This window comes from Nycticebus coucang, chromosome 9 (genome assembly GCF_027406575.1).
Source record: "Nycticebus coucang isolate mNycCou1 chromosome 9, mNycCou1.pri, whole genome shotgun sequence".
In the NCBI taxonomy this organism is placed as follows: Eukaryota; Metazoa; Chordata; class Mammalia; order Primates; family Lorisidae; genus Nycticebus; species Nycticebus coucang.
This window is the reverse complement of record NC_069788.1, coordinates 92,297,457-92,319,610: the sequence shown is the minus strand read 5'-3', so window position 1 is coordinate 92,319,610 and position 22,154 is coordinate 92,297,457. Positions and strand designations below refer to the sequence as shown.

The following is a 22,154-nucleotide window of genomic DNA, read 5'->3' as shown; positions in this document are numbered from 1 at the left end:
GAGCAAACCCCACTGTGGAGCCCCTGCCTCAGTCCTGGGTCCCACTGGCTCTCCAGGCCTGCACAGCCCCAATGGTCTGGGCGAGCTAAAGAACCATGTGGCCTCAGCATCACGAATTTTCCTTCTGGTCTCAACCTGAGGGCTGAGTTTCAAGTTACAGCCCAAGCCAGAGACCTGTACAAAAAAATAAGAAAAGTCTGTGGGCATAGAGGTGACCCACTCCTCCCTCATCTGTCCCAACCACAGCCTGCCATCCTGGGGCCTGAGGTTCCTGCACGCTCTTGGCCTTGTCTTACCCACTCACCACACTGGACTGACTTCTCACTGTTCTGTTTCACAATTTAAATAAACCCAGGCTTTGCTGGCATCTCCAAGCAGATTCTGAGCGAAGACTCATCAAGACTTAGCTGGGCAAAGACCCAAAAGGACTGAAAGGTAGGGGTGTATGGAGCTCGATTTTAGGTCATTTTAAAAGTGTTAAAGAGCACTGCTGGTGGGAATGCAAATTAATACATTCCTTTTGGAAAGATATACGGAGAACACTCAGAGATCTAAAAATAGATCTGCCATTCAATCCTGTAATTCCTCTGCTGGGCATATACCCAGAAGACCAAAAATCACAACATAACAAAGATATTTGTACCAGAATGTTTATTGCAGCCCAATTCATAATAGCTAAGTCATGGAAAAAGCCCAAGTGTCCATCGATCCACGAATGGATTAATAAATTGTGGTATATGTATACCATGGAATACTATGCAGCCTTAAAGAAAGATGGAGACTTTACCTCTTTCATGTTTACATGGATGGAGCTGGAACATATTCTTCTTAGTAAAGTATCCCAAGAATGGAAGAAAAAATACCCAATGTACACAGCCCTACTATGAAACTAATTTGGGACTCTCACATGAAAGCTATAACCCAGCTACAACTTAACAATAGGGGGAAGTGGGAAGGGGGGGGTGGGTAGAGGGAGGGGAATCGGTGGGATCACACCTGTGGTGCATATTATAGGGGTATTTGCGAAACTTGGTAAATGTAGAATGTAAATGTTTTGGCACAGTAACTGAGATAACGCCGGAAAGGCTATGTTAACCACTGTGATAAAAATGTGTCAAATGGTTTATGAAGTGAGTGTATGATGCCCCATAATCATATCATTGTATACAGTTATGATTTAATAAAAAAAAATTAAAAAAAAAAAAAAAAAAGAATTAGGCCTTCAATGCACCTTCAGACTCCAAATCTTTCCATGGGTCATCATCCCAAGACCTTAGCAGCCTCCTCAACGAATCCTTCCCAATTAACATTTACTGTGTAATAATTCTGTGCAGATACCAAACAAGGTGCTTTTATATGTTATCGGTGAGACAGGCATTGTTATACCCATATTACAGATGAAGAAACCAAGCCCCAGGTCTCACAGGTAAAGGTGGCCAAACCAAGGTGAGAATCAAGGCCCCTCCACTCCAGAGCCTTCATATCTCTCCGTTCTCTTTGTACCATCTTGAAAACTTATCAGAGTCCACCTTGAATTTCAGCTACTGCTTTGTGTTTAATCACCTTGCTTTCACCACATGCTCTAGAGCAGGCGTCCTCAAACTGCGGCTCACGGACCATATGAGGCGGTGTGATTGTATTTGTTCCCATTTTGTTTTTTTACTTCAAAATAAGATAGTGCACTGTACATAGGAATTTGTTCATAGTTTTTTTTTTTAAACTATAGTCCAGCCCTCCAACAGTCTGAGGGACAGTGAACTGGTCCCCTGTTTAAAAAGTTTGAGGACGCCTGCTCTAAAGCGACCCCATGGCTGCGCCCAAACTCCGTGTCTTCCTAAGTGCCTAGGCCAGAGCCTGGCACCAATGAGCATTCTGTAAACATCACTTGACTAAATTAATTGGCTGACTTTCAGGAAAAATAACTCAAGAGAAAGCCTCAGGCCCACACCATCCATCTACCAAAAGGATCCATATGTATTGCTTTCTGCCTGCTTGGGTGCTCTGATTAAACATAAATATCCCAGGCCAGAAGAAAGAATAAAGACATTGCTTATAATTTTACAAATGGTCAAAAGGATCCTGGAGGTCTCCAGAGTACATGGCTTTAGCAAAAGGCTGCTTTCTCAGCCCCAAAACATTTCATGAACTCTAATTATTTATGGGGCTTCCTAAATGTGCCATTCATCCAGGTCAGTTAGCAAAGTCAGAACTTGGAATGTTCACCCAGAGTGATGACAAGTTGAGCCCCACAGGGGATGAGCATGAAGAGACAAGTGGCAGCCTCATCCTGGGACCGGGTCTCAGAGGCAGCAGCCATGAGAGGAAGGTCCCAAACGCAGGCCCACATCACAGGTGCCTCAGCAGCTCAACTGAAACTCATGCCACACCCTGGGCCTTCAGCATACACCGTCCTTAACCTCAACCATCCTTCTTGAGGATGTCTATTTGTGTCTATTAGGCTAGCCCAGAATTCTGTGTATGTGTGTGAGAGAGAGAGAGAGAGCGAGCGGGCGCACACCTGCCTTCTGTCTGGGTCCTGACTGTGTTCTGGAGAGAAAGAGAGAGTGCCTGCCTTCTGTCTGGGTCCTGGCTGTGTTCTGGATAGGTCTTTGGCAGCCCTTCCTTGCCAGGTAACCATGTCTGCCTGGCTCTCCCTCCCCTGAGAATCTGGTCACCAGATCACCCAAGGGTCTGGGATCTGGGTGACATTCCAACCACTCATCAACCCTGGCAGAGGCTGCCCTATAGCTGGAGGCCTTCAGGCCAAGATGCCAGTTTTCTGAATGACACAAAATTTGTTAGGCTTATACACTGTAATTCTTGGGTCACCGTTTATCCTGTCTGAAAAAGGGTCCCAACCAATCCAGTTTTATATCTAAGAGCTTGTGGAATTGAGTCTAAGGCCAAACAAACTTTGTTTCAGAAGGAGTAAGGTCTTGTCACCTCCAGAAGGAGTAAGGTCTTGTCACACCCAAAACAGAGAAGAAAGACACTCAGAGGTACTGGGGACCTCCCCAGCTTGGGCAAAAAGGAGGAGGTTCTTCCTCAGAAGTAGGCCCAAAGCCCAGAAAAAGTAAACCACAGCAAAAGGAAGGGTACCCATTTCTTCCTCAAGGAAGACTTTCTTACACTTTAGGAGAAGAAACCAGGGAGTGGAGAGAGCAAAAGATCAAGGATGTTACCTACAAAGTGGTTTGTCCTCAAAATTAAACCTCAAATAAATCAAGTCTCTAGATCTACTAGGCGTTTATATAAAATTATATAGGGGAGGAAGAAATAAGTTAGAGACTACCCCAAGAGTGCAACCAGCCAAATCCCAAATGTAGGAAATTCTGTAGGACAAAGAACTCAGCCTCTCCAACAAGGACAGTAGCAAGGGAAAAAATAAAGACCAAGGGATATTTAAGAGACTTGTCAACCAATGCAATTTGTAGGCTTTGTTTGATTGAATCGATTCAAACAAACCAATAGAAAAAAGGCTGTTGAGATGGTTCCATATGCTTTGGGGCTCAACTTGTCATCGCTGTAGGTGGACATTCCAAGTTCTGGTTTGCTAATTGACCTGGCTCCATGGCAAATTGAGGGGCTCTGAGAGTAACTAACATTTGTGAAATGCTTTGCGGCTGAAAAAGCAGCCTTTTGCTGGAGCCATGTTATGCCAGGAGCTGCAGCAATTCTTCTTACCATTTGTGAGATTACAAGCCATTCATGAGACAACCAGGAAAATTTGAATATTACCTAGATATTTAATGATAAAAAGGGATTAGGGTTGGCTTATGGAAGTTGATAATGATAATGTGGTTTGGTGGGGTGAGGAGGGATGTTTTTCAAATTTTTTGTAAAGAATCCTTATCTCTTAAAGATAACTGAAATATTTAGGATGAAATTTTATGATGTCTGAGATTTGCTTTAAATCAATGCACCGAATGCAGGGTAAAAAAAAAAGAAAATTTTTGTGCCGGTGTCAATGACTACTAAAGCTGGATAGTAAGGAGCTAAGCATCCGTCATGGTCTTCCTATTCTTGTCTGGGTTCAAAATTTTACACAGCAGAAACTGTCTTTAAAGAGAGAGAGAAAGGACCTTGGTTTTCTTTATTTTTTCTTTTTTTTGAGTCAGAGTCTCACTATATCGCACTCAATAGAGTGCCATAGTGTCACAGCTCACAGCAACCTCCAACTCTTGGGCCCAAGTGATTCTCTTGCCTCAGCCTCCCAAGCAGCTGGGACTACTGGCGTCCGCCACAACGCCCAGCTATTTCTTTTTGTTGCAGTTGTTCATTGTTGTTCAGCTGGCCAGGGCCAGGCTCGAACCCGCCAGCCTCAGTGTATGTGGCTGGTGCCATAACCACTATGCTACAGGCACCAAGCCAGGGACCTTGTTTTTAATCTGACTTCCACACTAACTCTCGGAGAGAACTTGAACAAACTTTTTCTTTACTGAGCCTCAGTCTCCTTACCCTGAGCTTGAACAGTTCAAATCCTGGTTTGGCATCTCACTGGCTGTGTGAGCATGGACAGGTTTCTTAGCTTCTCTGTGCTTCAGCATCCTCGTGGGTGAAACCGTTCTATTTCACCAGGTTGTTATGAGGATTGAGGACATTAATTCATGTAGTGACCCTGGCACACAGGCACCATCCAAGTGCTTGATATTATCACTGCTGCTGCTGTTACTGTTGTTTATTATTTTTTTATTTCGATGAGGAGGGGGATGAGACTCCTTTGGAGATATTGTCACCTCTCTAGAACAATAAAGTTTCAGAAATATTTCCTGATTCTCCCCAATGTACATAGTGCTCGTGTGATGCTTCCTCACAGGATCAGACCTGTGCTCCAAAACCACCCACATTCTCCTTCTTGGGCGGTGACAACTCCAGACTCATCTCCTTGTCTTTCTCAGCAACTTCCCCTCTCTTTCCTCCTCTTCTGTCACCATGCCTTGCTTCCCTTTTGTGCCTGTTCCCAGGCCCACCCCTCTCCCCTCCCAGTTCCTGGAAGGAACAGTGGGTAGAAAGGGCCTCCCTTCCCCGTCCCTTCTCTCCCCACCTCCCATGCCTCCTCTTACAATGCCCAGAGAGACCTCCTTGAGGGTCTGTTTGAAAGTCCTCTGTAAATCAGGAAACCATGGGGTGGAGTGAAGGGAAGTTAGAAAGAACGTGGAACTTATGAATGCATAATGCTGTACTTTTTGGAAATGGATGGGCCTGGTGCCAGTCCTCACTAGGGTTCCTGGATTGTATTCTTCTTACAAAAGGGCCATTATGAAGCCTCCGCATCTCCCGTGTGACAGGTTCAGAGCCATGAAAGGCATGACGTCAGAGGGACCGGGGTGAGTAGGATTCCCAGCCATGTCCTCATTGTCAGGGGCACTGGGACCCCAGAAAGAGGTCTGAGGGAGGGAGGGAGGGAGGCCCTGCAGCAGTTCCCAGCTGCAGGGGGGACACGCAGAGTGGCCTAAGACGTCAGCTAGAGATGCTTATGCCACAGCTCACCAGGGACCTCTCCTCAAAACCTGGAGTGCCTTGGAAGTGTCATAACACCCTCTCCTCACCCCAAGGTGTGCATATGTAGAGCTGGTCCCTCTGCTTAGCCACACAACCCCCTGGAAGAGCAGCCCCACCTGCTCCCACTGCACTTCTCTATTTCTGCATTTTCTTTAAGGACCATTTCTTCTCTACCAGTTGAGAGAGGTCATGTCATATAGTTAGGAAATCACAGATGGGAAAAGTCAGAGGAGCAGGACTCACAGTCTACCTCTGTGATCTCCTAGGGTTGGGATTAACATTACCTTTTCTATAAAATGAAAAGGCTAAAGTTAAAGGTTGGTAAAAAGTCCCTTCCAATTGCAATGGTCTATTGTTCTGCTGCTTGTTGCATTATTTAATTAAGAAAATATGAGCTCATTTTAAAGAAGATGTCATCATCTTCCCTACCAAAGCCTGTACATGGCTTGACTGAGCCACCCTTCATCCCTTTGCACCCCATCTATATTCAAGGAAAATATCAACCAGCTCCCCACTTCCCCCATCTCTCTCTCTCCCTCTCATTCACACACACACATACTCACCACCCCACATTTTGAGCCCAGTGAGAATGTCAAAGCTCGGGCTCAGGTGTATCCAATTTTCCCTTGTAGCTGTCTAGCATACTTGTTTGCATGTTTGCTACATGTGTTCTAATGGAAATGCACACTCCTTCCCACAAGCAGATAGAAGATGTTATAATCAACACAGCCTCTCTTAGAGTTGGTTACAGCTCAACACTCCAGAGCCCTGAAAGGGAACCAACAAAATCTCACTATGAATACCAATGATCTCCCAAACTTACAGGATATAGGAAGGAAAGATGAGAACTTCAGTTCACTTTTACTTTTATCACTTCCTTTAAAATGTCCTATTTCTTATGTGAGCTTTATACTCCTCAAACCATTAGTATGACAGGGGATGTATATAACTTGTAAATATCTGTGTCATGGAGGTCCAGGCTTAAAACATTTTTGCAGATAGGGTGCACGATCAAAAACGTTTAGAATCAAGCTGAAGACAGTTACAAGGTTTTGGTCTGACCATAGCCAAAGAGACCAGGGAGGATCACAGGTAACTCTTCTCCAAGGCCACACTGGCCAACAAAACCTAAAACTCTCGGGGACACTGGTCATGTCCCCTTTGCCAATTCCTTTGCAGCTCAGGACATAGTATATCTCCTTCTTCCCAGAGTTCTACTTTTGCTATGTGTTCCCATCTGATGAGCTCCTTTTGGCCCAAAGAACATTAGTTCCCACCAAGTAACCTATTTTCTTTCCAGAGCAGTCAGCCTTGACCCTCACGGGTGAGGGCTGTTGAATGCAGAGCTCTGGTCCTTCCCAGATCTTCTCTCTGGGATTCACTTACTACTAAGTTTGACTAGGTGCATTCATTATTTAATTAAGAAAATACGAGCTCATTTTAAAATCTGTAGATGAGAGAGAGAGAAAATACAGAAAAAAACCAATTGACTTTCTGGAGAACTGTGAATGAAATAGCAAACTAACTTTCCTAGGTTGGCATGGATCCAGAGATACAAGTTGCTGGAAGTGAAGAGTATGTAGAAAGTGAGACACTGTTCTGCTGGGGCAGTGAATGGTAGCTAACAACCAATTTGGGGTGGACATGCTAGATTCAGACAGTGTCTTCACCAAGCACGAAGAGAGGAGGAAAAAGGCCGAGCCACTCACCCACACACTGGTTGCTTTCATCCATCTGGTATCCAAAGCGGCATATGAGAGGCCTTGAGATCGTGGGGTAGTTTGGAGCTGGCAGTGGTGGGGCAGCTGCTGGGTATGGACCTGAGTAGGGGGTCGAGTAAGGATTCGAATAGGGCCCTCGATACACCGGATTTGTTCGGGGGATGCATAAATACCCGCCATTTTGGTTAACACACATCATGTCTCCTCGACAGGCCTCGGGGATGGTCCGGCACTCATCAATATCTGGAAGGCCCGAGAAAGGATGAGCATTAGTGACCCCCAAGCATGTTGTACACAGCGCATATTTAAGCAGAGCTTTGTACCAGGAGTGGCACAAAGGACCCCCAAACACACTTCACCAACAGCCGCTCTCAAACACCTAGAGGGTTCCCAGCTCACCGCATGCTCATCATGTTGCCTGAACCGAATCAAAGTGACCAGCATCATCCAAGCACCAGCATTTCAAATACCACCACCATGATATTGACTCTATCCACAAAAACCTTGCTGTGGTTTCAATGTCCCCTCCTAAACTTATATTGAAACTTAATCCCCAATGTAGCAATATTGAGAGGCAGAACCTTTAAAAAGTGATTAGGTCATGAGGGCTATGCCCTTATTAATGGCTTAATCTAGTCATGGATTAATGGATGAACGAGTTATCCTGGGCATGGGGCTGGTGGCTTTACAAGAACAGAAAGAGAGACCTGAGCTAGTACCCTCAGACCCCTCTCCACATGATGTCCTAGGCCACTCTAGGACTCTGCAGAGCCCCCATTAGCAAGAAGGCCCTCACCAGATGCAGCACTTTGATCTGAGTCTTCACAGTCTCCATAATTGCAAATAAAGCAATAAAAATTAAAATTAAAAATAAAAATTAAAATTAAAAATATAAATATAAAGCAAATAAATTTCTTTTCTTTATAAATTGCTCAGTTTCAGGTATTCTGTTACAATCAACAGAAAATACAAACCCATAGTATCATGTACTTAATACTTTCAAATGAGCCTGCATTTGAAACCCAAGCAAATGTATTTTTTTCTCAATTATCATAAATAAAAGCAATATAAATAAATACATAACTATTAAAATAAAGTGTTTACCTGTGGATGTACCATCTAAATACATGTCATGTACTCTGTGTGCACATACTACACTCTGGACTAGGATAGGCTTAAGAATTGCTCCCACTTCTACTCTAAATAACAGCTGGCAAGGTAGAAAGAGTCCTTTGCATCAAGTAAGACATGGCTTGGCCGAGAGCTAGTTAAGAAAGCAGAGACTTGTTTTAATGTCAGCTCACACTGTGCCAGGCAACAGGGCCCATTTCCAGCCTGGCTGGTGCTGTGCCTGCTAAGCCTGGGGTGGGGAGGTGCTCTCTAGAAAGTCAGCCTTGTTAGGGTGGGGCTAGGAGAAGCCTGAACTCTGGCACCAGCAAGCAGCAGACCTGATTCCAGATACTGGGCCCTCTCACCAGCCTTGGAGTCTGCTCTATGTGGGACTTGAGGCAGAGGAAGAGATGCCTGCCTCCTGATAGCTCACCCCCATCTCATCTGAGAAACTCGGGAAAGGGGAATGTTGAGGTTCAGGACGCAGCAGCCTATGCTCTAGCTTGAAGCCTGAAATTGTTGTTCAGACTGGTGGGCCAGAAAAGAACACTACCTCCTCTTTCATTCCCTGGTCACATCGTCAAATCAAAGATCCTTACTTTAAATCAAGTGGACTTAAATTTTCAGATTTCCCAGAGCAGGACTTTATTCCTTGCCACTTGTCGTTTTTCAGACCACCTATCCCCACTCTGGTGCATAGCTGATGTGAGCTCAGGGAAGATTAATGTTTGGCCTAAAGCAAATATAATTTAAAAGCTAAATACTTCCCCAAGAAAGTATATACATACACTATGCTCCAACTGCAATAAACTATTCTATCCCCTGAACATTCTTTCCACCCTGTTCTTTGCTTATGCTGTTCTTTCTACCTGGAATGACATTTCTCAGGATCCTATTCATCCTTCAACACCCAATTCAAATGTGCCCCCCATCAATACTTTCTTTTTTAAGCTTTGAAAGCATCACTCTCTCCTCTTCTTTTGCAGGGTCCACAGTTTTCACTTCCACTTGGCAATTACTTTATTCTATCACCTATCTCTAAATTCACAATGTCTAAGCCAATCTTTTGCACTGCATTGTGTGCTGAGAGCATGCCCCCCATGCCCCACAGAATGTCCTCTTCCTAATCCTCGGAAGATGAAGACAGATAGGTAACACAACAAAGGGGAATTAAAGTAACAGCTGGATCATCCTGGATTGTCTAGGTAGACCCAAGGTATTCACATGAGTCCTTAAAAGTAGAAGAAGAAGAGGGTGAAGGATTGGTCAGAGAGATGGTACAAACAGAAAAAGAAGAGATTCCAAGAGTAAAAGGCACTTGACTTGCTGTGCTAGCTTTGAGGATGGAGGAAGGGCCATCAACAGGAAATAAGGGCTATGACCAGAAGTTGAGAATGGTGCTCCACTGGAAGCAGGTAGGGAATGGGAACCTCAGTCCTACAACCACAAGAATCTGCCCTCTGCCAAGAACCCACATGAGCAAGGAAATGCAGGCTCCCCTGGAGACTTTAGAAAGGAACACAGCCCTGATGATACCTTGATTTTATTCTGGTAGAGACCCATGTTGGACTTCCAACCTTGAGAACTGGGTGATAATTTGTGTTGTTTAAACCACTAAGTTTGGAGTAATTTGTTACAAGAGCCCTAGGAAACTCACACAGACAGAAAGCTCCTTGAGAAGAGAGGCCAATTCTTAGACTCCTCACAGGCGAAATGAAGTGATGGACAGAAGGGCATGACTGACTTCAATCATTAGTGGACCCTGTGTCCTCCCATGGGCAGAGCAACAGTTGAGAAAAACCAACCCTACAACTGGCCTGAACACCCACACCCCAGTGAAGGACGTTCAGCGGCTCATACCTAAACACTGTCCTGACTGGCGGTCCAGGTCAAAGCCATTAGTGCACTGTGCCTGCGGGAAAGGTGAGAGAAGAAACAGGCACGATCATTTCACTTCTTTTTTGCTATAAAGTCATACAGCTGCATCACAGAAAGTTGGGAAAATGTAATAAAGAGAAGAGGCATCCATGATACCAATACCTGTATTATCACCCCTATTCATTTTTTTCACTTTTATCTAATTATTTTACAGTTAGCATTACTTGTTAAACTCCCTGCCCCATTTCTTCATATCCCCCATTTTAAGCAGACGGTTATCAGGCTTAATGTTCTACTTACGAAAAGTGATCATAATCACACGTGAAGTGCCCAGTGCAGCCTGCCCCATCTCCTTTCTGGGAACGAACACGGCTGCTTTTAAGGACAATGACACTTCCTTTAGGGGCTGTGTAGCCTCAACTTTAGAGCATCCAATGTGAGTTCTTTGTTCCCTGAAATCATCTATCTAAAAATCTTCTACCTGAAGCTAAATAGCCGAGGCAGTCAGTTTTCTAAGAAAAACAGAATTGGGAAAAATGCCTGCGTGACAACCTCAGCAAGACAATTACACAAAGATGCTTCCATAAAGAGAGAACTCTTGACAGTTCCAGAGGTTTGTCTGTTTTACATACAACCTGAGCTACAACTTTACACACTTTAAAAAGATGTCTTGGGGGTCGATGATTAGGACAGCCCCGGAGCCTGACATCTTACAGGAATAAGCCCAGCAGTGTGTTTCTGGCTGTGGAAGCTCCTGCCCGGGCTTTCCCCACGGCTTCAGAGGTTGTGCTTCCCTGAGCTACAGGTTGATTTGTGGAGATGATGGATTTGGCCTGCACTCCCAAGAGAGGGTTCAGGTGTCCCAGGGCCTTGGGGCAAAGGAAATGGAGCAGACAAGCCAGGAGGCTTGCCAGAAAGTTTTGTACATCAGGAGACTTGGGTTCCAGCCTAGGCTCTCCAACTAAATGTTGGCATGGGTTCAACTCAGCTGGACTGCCTGGCTTCAAATTCTCACACTAGCTCCTGCTGCAGCATAACTTTTCCATGCCTCAGTTTCCCCATCTGTAAAACAGCGGTGATAGTATCTACTTAGTTCTAAGTGGTTGTTCGGACTGCACACTATCAGAGGTCACCATGTGCCTGAAGTGTACCCACTGCCCTCTCTGCGCCTACACGTCTTCATCTGTACACCACGAGGATGGGTTAGAAGACTCCAAGGTCGCTCCAAGGTCTAAAATTCCTTACTACTCTTCCCAAGATCCGTCTCATCTCCAGTGGCCTGAATATGTTTCAGAATTCCTAATATGAAGGGAGAAAATACTTTCCGGCCTGCAGCCCCCAGCCCCGCTCAAAGGTGGAGCTTCTCTCATTTCTTTCCTGAGCCACATGCAGACATCTCAGGGGAACAGTTGCCCAGAAATACTAGAGCACATTTTACTTTTTAACATTGTAGATAAATCAACGCCCTCTTTGGGTCATAAATAAGGCAGTATGATCTGATTAAAATTAGAGTCTTGGATGGGGGAGTCAAGACACTGCGATTGAGTGCCAGCTCTGTCACTGATAAATTACATCACCTGGTCCAAGTATCAGCTTCCCCAAGTGTAATGTCTGTGCAATCAAGGGCTCAAATTAGGTAAATTATAAAGCCCCCCCACCTTCACAAGCCTAGATTTTTTTTTTTTTTGAGACAGATTCTCACTTTCTTGCCCTCAGTGGAGCACTGTGGCATCATACCTCACAGCAACCTCAAACTCTTGGGCTCAAGCGATCCTCTTGTCTCAGCCTCCCAAGTAGCTGGAACTGTAGACGCCTGCCACAAAACCCAGCTAGTTTTTCTATTTTTAGTAGAGACAGGGTCCCGCTCTGGCTCAGGCTGGTCTTGAATTCCTGAGCTCAAGCAATCCACCCGCCTTGGCCTCTCAGAGTACTAAGATTATAGGCATGAGCCACTGTGCCCAGCCTCGCAAGCCTAGATTGTAAAATACATGCTGGACTCCCTCATCCTAGTTTTTAATATACTTCTAGATAATCAAAAAAAATCAAAATCTTACCTGTGCATTCCCAGGACTCGGAAGACAGAGAGCCAGAATGGTAATGGTGAGTATCCTGCAGAGGTGAGAATTCAAATATAAATGCCCAAGATATATTCAGGTCTGGGGGACACACGGCTCTCCTGCTGCCCATACATTTATAACTCCACCATGTGCTTGTACGGGGCACAGTGTACTCCAGAGAGGCCTAGGGGATTCCAGATACCCCAACCACCCCAAACACAACCATGACTCTTCTACTCACTCCATTCATTGAGATAATGTGTTAGATCACACTTTTTCTTAATGTGTTTTGCTGCAAAACTATGAAATAATCACAACCTAAGAGAGCTGGCTGGGGAGCTGACCTTGGTAAAGGCACTGAGAAATACCCACTGAGGGCCATAACAGGAGGATGAGGAGTAGGGATAGAGAAGACTTTCTGGTAGAAGAGGAGGAGGAGGTGATCTTGATGGTTTCTTTAATAGGGCAGTGGACCTGGGGACCTGGCTGGATTCACTGGTCTGTTGCTGCCACATTATAATCCCTCCCCTTATAAAAAGTATTTGACAGATTACAAAGCTCACTCACATCCATGACACATGGCTCATCTGATTCAGCAACCTTGGGTACCAGACAGCCAGAGTTAAGGTGACATTCAGAGGGGTCACACAGCCCTGACGTGGTACAAGGAGATGCAAGCCCATTTCCTTCCTCTAGTCCCCGATCCAAAGAATAAAGACCCTGACCATCCACAAGTTTTCGTTTCATCTAAGTGTCTGTGTGAGCCAGATTCTAGAACACTAGAGACAGCTCTGACCTTATAAAGTGCATAGCCAAATCCCAGGGCTTTTTGATATTTGCAACAGCCAGATTTATATCTGGAAGGAATGAAAGAACAATAACAAATTTATTTTCCAGTCTGTATATTATGAATTTCAATGTTTTCCTGTTTCTTCACATGAAGTTCCCTTTCAGTTGGTTATAAAATCCTGTCTCGTTTATGTTGGAGACAGAACAGGCTGACTGCAATGCAGAGGACTTCAAGAGCTAGTGGAAAGGACGTGCTAACCCCATTTCTCCCCCTACTCTTCACTCTCTCATTCCCTTTGGCTAGCAGCAGACCCAGGACACGTCTCGCCTCAAGCCCAGCCTTCTGGAAGAGCCACAGTTGGGTCACAGGGTGCCAAACAGGTTCTAGGCTAATAGAGCAGGTTTTCCTAAAATGAAATAACACCCAAGTACTGACGCTCTCACAGCATCGCACATCCACCCATAGCTGCACCGTGTCATGAAGAACCCTAGAAAACTCCAAACATGAACCACTACAGGAATATTAGGGGAGAAGGGTTGGAGCTGCCGGGAACTTTCTAAAGGAGGTAGGTTCCCCCATTATATGCACCAGCTAAAATACAAGGAAAGCTGGAGAGACCAACCAAATATCAGGACTGTCTGTCAGAGAAGTGTTGGCCCCCAATCCAGAATGACATTGCTACAGCTTAGTTTTCAGCATGCACACGTGGGCGCACGCACACACACACACAGTTAATTTGTTTAAAGCAGCAATGTTTTCCAGAGTTGGCTGAATAAAGACTGTGCAGATGCCATCTAGGTAAAGTTCTTCAAGGTTTCAGGATTACTCCACTGGAACTGCAATTTCCTTAAAGAACAGCAAAACATTTGCTTACATGTATCGCCGTCTGCAGTCTCCTCTTCTCATTGGCTTGAAACTTCTGGGTCCCATGCCCTTTGTGAATCCCACACAGACATAGAGCAAAATCCAGCCCTGAAATGTTCAGCAAGCCAGTTTGCTCGTCCAACCGTCGACGCAGCAGAATAATTGCTAAGAATTGCTAGTGAACTAGTAAATGGTCTCCCAAATTTAAAAATATATTTAAAAAAAAATTTTAACGGCATACGATGTTACTGCGATTTCCGGAAAAAAACTTAAAAAGTAAAAGAAGACAGGAATGAGCACTGAAATTTTTGCAGCCCTCTCTCAGACGCTGACTCCTGAACTGTTAAAAAATACCCACTCCCAAAAGAAGGCTTCTAGATGGAAATTGCAGAGGCGCAGCTTTTTATAATTAACAATATCATTGCATCACTAGCTAATGCTTTTTCCAATATCCTGACACAGCCTGAATCCCAGCCATAGCCATTTTCCACCCATCATATTTTGACTAAGGTTTCCAGACCCTGGAGAAGGAAAGTCCGGCGCTAGGAACCTACCTTTTTAATGCTGGCATGTCCAAGACGCGCAAGGAGCAGAAGCGAAGGGGAAAAGAACGAGCTGGCGGGCAGGACCCGGGAGGAGTACCCTGCGCTCCGGCCTCCTCCAACCGAAAGGGCTCGCCGCTATTTTATCCCAGCGGGGGCAGCAAGTCGCGGGGAGGACACGGGGAACGCGCCTGGGTCCTCCGAGCCACTGGAGAGCCACGGAACGAGCACCTGGTTCTGCTTAGCCCTCTTCAGTAATTCAGCATTAAACCAATTGGGGGAGGAATGTTAAAAATGAACACTTCATTTTCTAAGTATGTTAAACAATGCAAATGGGGCCTCAGTCTGGACACAGCTGGTTCAGATTACAGCGCTCACCAACTGGCTAGACTCCTCACAACAATCTTGGGGCGTCTGCCAGGGCCGAGAGCTCGGCGCTGGGGGGAGCGCCCTGCCCGGCCCGGCTCGGTGGCGAGCGCCGCGGCCGGAGGCGGGGTGCGGACAGGGGCGCTGGGGGGCGCTGGGGGGCGCCGGGGCGGGCCGGCCGCGTGGCCGCGGGGGAGGGGCGCTCACGCCGCGGGCGGGGCGCGGACTGGCGGGGAAGTTGTCGCCTCCGGGAAGAGGGTGACTTGAACTCACGACGAACGCAGCTGCAGGAACTAGGAACTAAGAGTTGATGGGGACTTAGAGCAAGCGCTGGGACACGCTCGATCTTCCCGAAGCAAAGGGGTGGAGGAAGGAGGAGGACGGAATCCCGCGGATGCGAATTTGAGACTTGAGCTTGTGCAGTGCAAATTGCAGTGAGATCACTCTGCTCTCCCCGCCCGCATCCCCTGGCTCTTCCTGGCATTTTCTTGCTCTAATTAGAAAGTGTCTCTTGGCTCAAAAGTGACTTTAGCAAGTGAAAAGGTGGTTTGAAGAGACAAAGAGACGGTTTGGGAAAGCAGAATTGTGGGGAAAACGCTCAAACATGATGCTAAGCCCTTTACATTCATCGTATTGGACTTTACGAACCATTTGGATTGGCTGCGGCCCACGCCTCTCCTTTCCCACCTGCTTTCGCTATAGGGCCCCGAACGCAGCCCTGTAGCCCGGCGGAAAAGCCCTGACCCAGGTCCTCCCTTCTCACCACCGCTCTATGTGGTAGGAATCATCAACATTTTATTGGAGGTGGAGATAAGAGAGGTTAGGTAACTTCCTCGTGGTCACACAGCTATTCATTGATATACGCGGAGCCTTAAAGTCTAACATTTTTAGACTTTACCAAAAGGCATGGTGGTGGGGGGAGTGGAATCCCACTTTGAAAATATATTACCCCGGCGGCGCCTGTGGCTCAGTGAGTAGGGCGCCGGCCCCATATGCCGAGGGTGGAGGGTTCAAACCCAGCCCGGCCAAACTGCAACAAAAAAATAGCCGGGCGTTGTGGAGGGCGCCTGTAGTCCCAGCTGCTTGGGAGGCTGAGGCAAGAGAATCGCGTAAGCCCAAGTGTTAGAGGTTGCTGTGAGCCGTGTGACACCATGGCACTCTACCCGAGGGCAGTACAGTGAGACTCTGTCTCTACAAAAAAAAAAAAAAAGAAAATACATTACACCAAACAAGAACAGCAGAATGTCAATAGTTATCGAAACTAAGTGTGCATTATACTATTTTATTTACTCTAAATGTGTTCGAAATTTCCCATAAAACCTGTTTTAAGAACTATTGTATTTACAAAATTGTTCATCCTCTCATGGTTTGTAATAGCAAAAGAGTATAAATACCCTTTAGGTCCATCAATACAACACAATAGGGTTTAAAAAAAAGGAAGAGACTTCCAATATTGGGCTATTAAGCAAGCAATAAAAAAAAAAATATAAGAGTCCATACTGGACAACTCTATTTATATAAAATTCAAAGTCAGGTAGTGCCTGAGAGAGGGCCCAGGGGCTTGCTGGGTGCTAATAATATTCTGATTACTGATCTGGGTGCTGGTTACACAGGAGTATGTAGAACTTAGCGTTTGTGAAGTCTTGTGTGTAACAGAAAACAAAAAGGACCAGAAATAGTGGATCATCTTCTTCAGAAATAGTGTAGCATCTTCTTAATGTGCTGATGTTGAAGGATCAAAATAATATATATTTTGTAGGTCAAAAAAGTAGAATATTGGTAACTTCACACAAAGCCATTAATAAGTGTAAGACGTAAGTTGTAGAACTGTGTGTAAAGCCACCAATTATGAAAAATATATATACACAATATCTTGCTCGCACATGTGCGGAAAAGACATCTCTTAAAGGATGCATGAGACATTGCTAGCATTGTTTATCTTAGTTCAGGCTGCTAAAGCAGAATGCCATAAACTGGGTGGCCTAAACAGTAAACACTTAATATGAACAGTCCTGGAGGCTGGAAGTCCAAGACCTGGGTGCCAGTTTGGCTGGCTTCTTCTGGTGCTGGCCCTCCCCAGGTGGCAGAAGGCCTTCTTGTGGTGTTCCCACATCATGGAAGGAGGGAAACTGAGGTCTCTTGATTTTCATGCCTGAGGGCTCCACCCTTGTGACCTAATTACCTTCGAAAGGCCTCACCTCCTAAAACCATCACATTGGGGGTTTGGGTTTCAACATATGTGTTTTGAGGGGACACAAACACTCAGTGTGTAAAAGTCTCCTAGGAGGGAAATTGGGTAGATGCTGGAGAACAGGTATGAGGAAAATCTGATCCTCATTGCTTGCTTTATGGTATAATTTGAATTTTGTACCACATACATGTACCTATTCAAAATATGAGCTTCATTTAGTTAGAAAAAAATAAATAAATCGGCGCCCATAGCTCAGTGGTTAGGGCACCAGCCACATACACTGGGGCTGGTGGGTTCGAACCTGGCCAGGGCCTGCCAAACAACAATGACAACTACAACAACAACAAAAAAAATAGCTGGGCATTGTGGCCGGCACCTATAGTCCCAGCTACATGGAAGGCTGAGGCAAAGAATTGCTTAAGCCTAAGAGTTTGAGGTTGCTGTGAGCTGTGATACCACAGCACTCTACCATAGGTGACATAGTGAGACTCTGTCTCAAAAAAAAAAAGCTAGTTGCTGGAGTAGAAAGAGTGTTAAATTGCTTAGTCCCCTCACCTCTCTGCGACTATCTACTCTCATGAAGGACAGAGAAAGAAAGAAGCTCAATATGCCTGTTTTCTCAAGAGCAAATTGAGACCCTTGGGAAACAAAACTGTCCAGGGACCCATCCTGGACCAGAGATTGTTTCCATAATGAAATTGCACTGTTAGAACAAGGAAGAAAATGAAGATTACCAGAAAAGATTTGGGCCTGAGTCTTGGTTTTACCACTTACCAGTTGGATGACTTAGTTTACTCAACTGCAAAATAGAGATGTTAACACCTACCTGTCAGGGTTGTGGTAATGAAATAAAAGTTAGATATCCTCATGATTATCACTATGTCCAAATTTCCATTCTCTACGTCCACAATCCCCTCCAAAACACCTTTAATAAATAGTAAATTATCCATTGCTATGGGCAAGGAAATCACAACCTCACAAAAGAGGCTGTTTCACTGTTGAACAGCTCAAATTGTTAGAAAATTTTGTCTTGATATTTTTCCTTTTTTTATTGTTAAATCATAGCTGTGTACATTAGTTCAATCAAGGGCTACAATGTGCTGCTTTCATATACAATCTGAAATATTCTCATCAAACTGTTCAACGTAGCCTTCATGGCATTTTCTTTTTTTTTGTAGAGACAGAGTTTCACTTTATCGCCCTCGGTAGAGTGCCGTGGTTCACACAGCTCACAGCAACCTCCAACTCCTGGGCTTAGGCGATTCTCCTGCCTCAGCCTCCTGAGTAGCTGGGACTACAGGCGCCCACCACAACGCCCGGCTATTTTTTTATTGCAGTTTGGCCGGGGCCGGTTTTGAACCCGCCACCCTTGGTATATGAGGCGGGCGCCCTGCTCACTGAGCCACTATTTTTTTATTGTTAAATCATAGCTGTGTACATTAGTGCTAGTGCAATCAAGGGGTACAATGTGCTCGTTTCATATACAATCTGAAATATTCTCATCAAACTGTTCAATGTAGCCTTTATGGCATTTTCTTAGTTATTGTATGTAGACATTTGTATTCTGCATTTAGTAAGTTTCGCCTGTACCCATTCTAAGATGCGGTGTAGGTGTGGCCCCACCCATTACCTTCCCTCCACCCTAACCTCCCCCCTCCCTTCCTCTTCCTTGGCCCTTTCCTCATAGTCTTGTGCTATAGTTGAGTTATAGCCTTCATGTAAAATCTATAATTCAGCTTCATAATAGGGCTGAGTACATTGGATACTTTTTCTTCCATTCCTGAGATACTTTGCTAAGAACAATATGTTCCAGCTCCATCCATGTAAACATGAAAGAAGTAAAGTCTCCATCTTTCTTTAAGGCTGCATAATATTCCATGGTATACATGTACCACAATTTGCTAGTCCATTCGTGGGTTGATGGGCACTTGGGCTTCTTCCATGACTTAGCAATTATGAATTGGGCTGCAATAAACATTCTGGTACAGATGTCTTTCTTATATTGTGATTTTTGGTCTTCTGGGTATAAACCTAGTAAAGGAATTGTAGGATTGAATGGCAGGTCTATTTTTTAGGTCTCTAAGTATTCTCCAAACATCCTTCCAGAAGGAACGTATTAGTGTGCATTCCCACCAGCAGTGTAGAAGTGTGCCCTTTTCTCCACATCCACACCAACATCTCTGGTTTTGGGATTTTGTTACGTGGGCTACTCTTACTGGGGTTAGGTGATATCTCAAAGTAGTTTTGATTTGCATTTCTCTGATGATTAAGGATGATGAGCTTTTTTTCATGTGTCTGTAGATCGTGCGTCTGTCTTCTTTAGAGAAGTTTCTCTTCAAGTCCCTTGCCCACCCTGAGATGGGATCACGTGTTCTTTTCTTGTTAATACGTTTGAGTTCTCTGTGGATTCTGGTTATTAGACCTTCCTCGGAGGTATAACCTGCAAATATTTTCTCACATTCTGAGGGCTGTCTGCTTGCTTTACTTACTATGTTCTTGGCTGTGCAGAAGCTTTTTAGTTTGATCAGGTCCCAGTAGTGTATTTTTGATACTGCTTCAATTGCCTGGGGAGTCCTCCTCATAAAATATTCACCCAGGCCGATTCCTTCAAGAGTTTTCCCTGCACCTTCCTCAAGTATTTTTATAGTGTCATGTCTTAAGTTTAAATCTTTTATCCAGTGAGAGTCTATCTTAGTTAATGGTGAAAGGTGTGGGTCCAGTTTCAGTCTTTTACAGATCGCCAGCCAGTTCACCCAGCACCATTTGTTAAATAAGGAATCTTTTCCCCACTGAATGTTTTTAGTTGACTTGTCAAAGATCAAATAATGGTAAGTAACTTGATTCATCTCTTGGTTCTCTATTCTGTTCCAGACATCTTCTTCTCTGTTTTTGTGTCAGTACCATGCTGTTTTGATCACTATCGATTTATAGTACAGTCTCAGGTCTGGTAGTGTGATTCCTCCTGCTTTGTTTTTATTTCTGAGTGATGTTTTGGCTATTCAAGGTTTTTTCTGATTGCATATAAAACGAAGTATTATTTTTTCAAGATCTTTAAAATATGATAATGGAGCTTTAAGAGGAAGTGCATTAAAATTATATATTGCTTTGGGTAGTATAGACATTTTAACAATGTTGATTCTTCCCAGCCATGAGCATGGTATGTTTTTCCATTTGTTAACATCTTCAGCTATTTCTTTCCTTAAAGTTTCATAGTTCTCTTTGTAGAGCTCTTTCACATCCTTTGTTAGGTATACTCCCAAATATTTCATCTTCTTTGGCACTACTGTGAAAGGAATAGAGTCCTTGACTGTTTTTTTAGCTTGGTTATTGTTGGTATATATAAAGACTACAGATTTATGGGTATTGATTTTGTAGCCTGAGACATTGCTGTATTCCTTGATCACTTCTAAAAGTTTTGTAGTAGAACTTCTAGTGTTTTCCAGATATACAATCATATCATCTGCGAAGAGTGAAAGTTTGATCTCTTCTGACCCTATGTGGATACCCTTGATCGCCTTTTCTTCCCTAATTGCAATGGCTAAAACTTCCATTACAATGTTAAAGAGCAATGGAGACAATGGGCAACCTTGCCTGATCCTGATCTAAATGGAAATGATTTCAATTTAACTCGATTCAATACGACATTGCCGGTAGGTTTGCTGTAGATGGCCTCTTAGTATAAGAAATGTCCCTTCTGTACCAATTTTCTTAAGTGTTCTGATCATGAAGGTATGCTGTATATTATCAAAAGCATTTTCTGCATCAATTGAAAGAATCATATGGTCCTTATTTTTTTTTTTTTAATTTGGCCGGGGCTGGGTTTGAACCCGCCACCTCCGGCATATGGGACTGGCACCCTACCCGCTGAGCCACAGGCGCCGCCCATATGGTCCTTATTTTTTAGTTTGTTTATGTGCTGAATTACATTTATACATTTACGTATATTGAACCAGCCTTGAGACCCTGGGATAAATCCCACTTGGTCGTGGTGTATAATTTTTTTGATGTGTTGTTGGATTCTGTTTGTTAGGATATTATTGTGTATTTTAGCATCAATATTCATTAGTGATACCAGTCTATAATTTTCTTTTCTTGTTGGGTCTTTCCCTGGTTTGGGGATCAAGGTGATGTTTGCTTTGTAGAATGTGTTGGGTAATATTCCTTCTTTTTCTATATTTTGTTTTTGTTTTTGTTTCTTTATCTTTTAACATACATTTTATTTCTTTTTCTATAGTTTGAAAGAGGTTTAGTAATACAGGTACTAGTTCTTCTTTAAAGGTTTGGTAGAATTCTGACATAAAGCCATCTGGTCCTGGGGCTTTTCTTTTTAGGGAGATTTTGTATAGTTGATGCTATTTCAGAACTTGATATAGGCCTGTTCAACATTTCCACTTCATTTGGGCTAAGTCTTGGTAGGTGGTATACTTCCAGGTATTGGTCAATTTCTTTCAGATTTTCATATTTCTGAGAGTAGAGTTTCTTGTAGCATTTGTTAAGGATTTTTTGAATTTCTGAGGGGTCTGTTGTTATTTCATCTTTACCATTTCTGATTGATGAAATTAAGATTTTACTCTTTTTTTCCTGGTTAGGTTTGCTAAGGGTTATCTATTTTATTGATCTTTTCAAAAACCAACTTTTGGATTTATTGATCTGTTGTATAATTCTTTTGTTTTCACTTTCATTTAATTCTGCTCTGATTTTGGTTATTTCTTTTCTTCTGCTGGGTTTGGGGTTGGAATGTTCTTCCTTCTCCAGTTGCTTGAGATGTTCCATTAAGTTATTAACTTCCTCTCTTTCTGTTTTCTTGAGGAAGGCTTGCAGTGCTATAAATTTCCCTCTTAGGACTGCCTTTGCAGTATCCCAAAGGTTCTGGTAATTCGTGTCTTGATTGTTGTTTTGTTCCAAAAATTTGGTCATTTCCTTCTTAATCTTGTCCATAACCCATCTACCCTTCAGCATAGGGTTATTTAGTTTCCATGTTCTTGTATGGGTATGCAGATTCCTGTTGTTATTAAGTTTAACTTTTATTCCATGGTGGTTTGAGAAGATGCAAGGAATAATTTCTATTTTTTTAAAATTTGCTGAGGTTAGATTTATGGCCCAGGATGTGGTCGGTTTTGGAGTATGTTCCGT

General features: G+C 43.9%; 1 protein-coding gene across 2 annotated transcripts in view; it reads right to left on the bottom strand.

Annotated features, from left to right (window-relative positions):
- FBLN5 (fibulin 5) overlaps positions 1–14,996 on the bottom strand; it is a 74,709-nt gene extending 59,713 nt beyond the window's left edge. The window contains exons 1-4 of one of the 2 annotated variants that reach the window (XM_053601225.1): positions 14,477–14,996; positions 12,266–12,320; positions 10,194–10,245; positions 7,212–7,466 (exon numbers count right to left, since the gene is read on the bottom strand). In XM_053601225.1, coding sequence (XP_053457200.1) covers positions 7,212–7,466; positions 10,194–10,245; positions 12,266–12,320; positions 14,477–14,493 — 379 coding nt within the window. In that variant the 5' untranslated portion in view covers positions 14,494–14,996. Of the gene's footprint in view, positions 1–7,211; positions 7,467–10,193; positions 10,246–12,265; positions 12,321–13,932; positions 14,254–14,476 lie in introns of those variants that run through there. The other variant, XM_053601224.1, reaches the window with a different exon arrangement.
- Between the last annotated feature and the right edge of the window lie 7,158 nt (positions 14,997–22,154).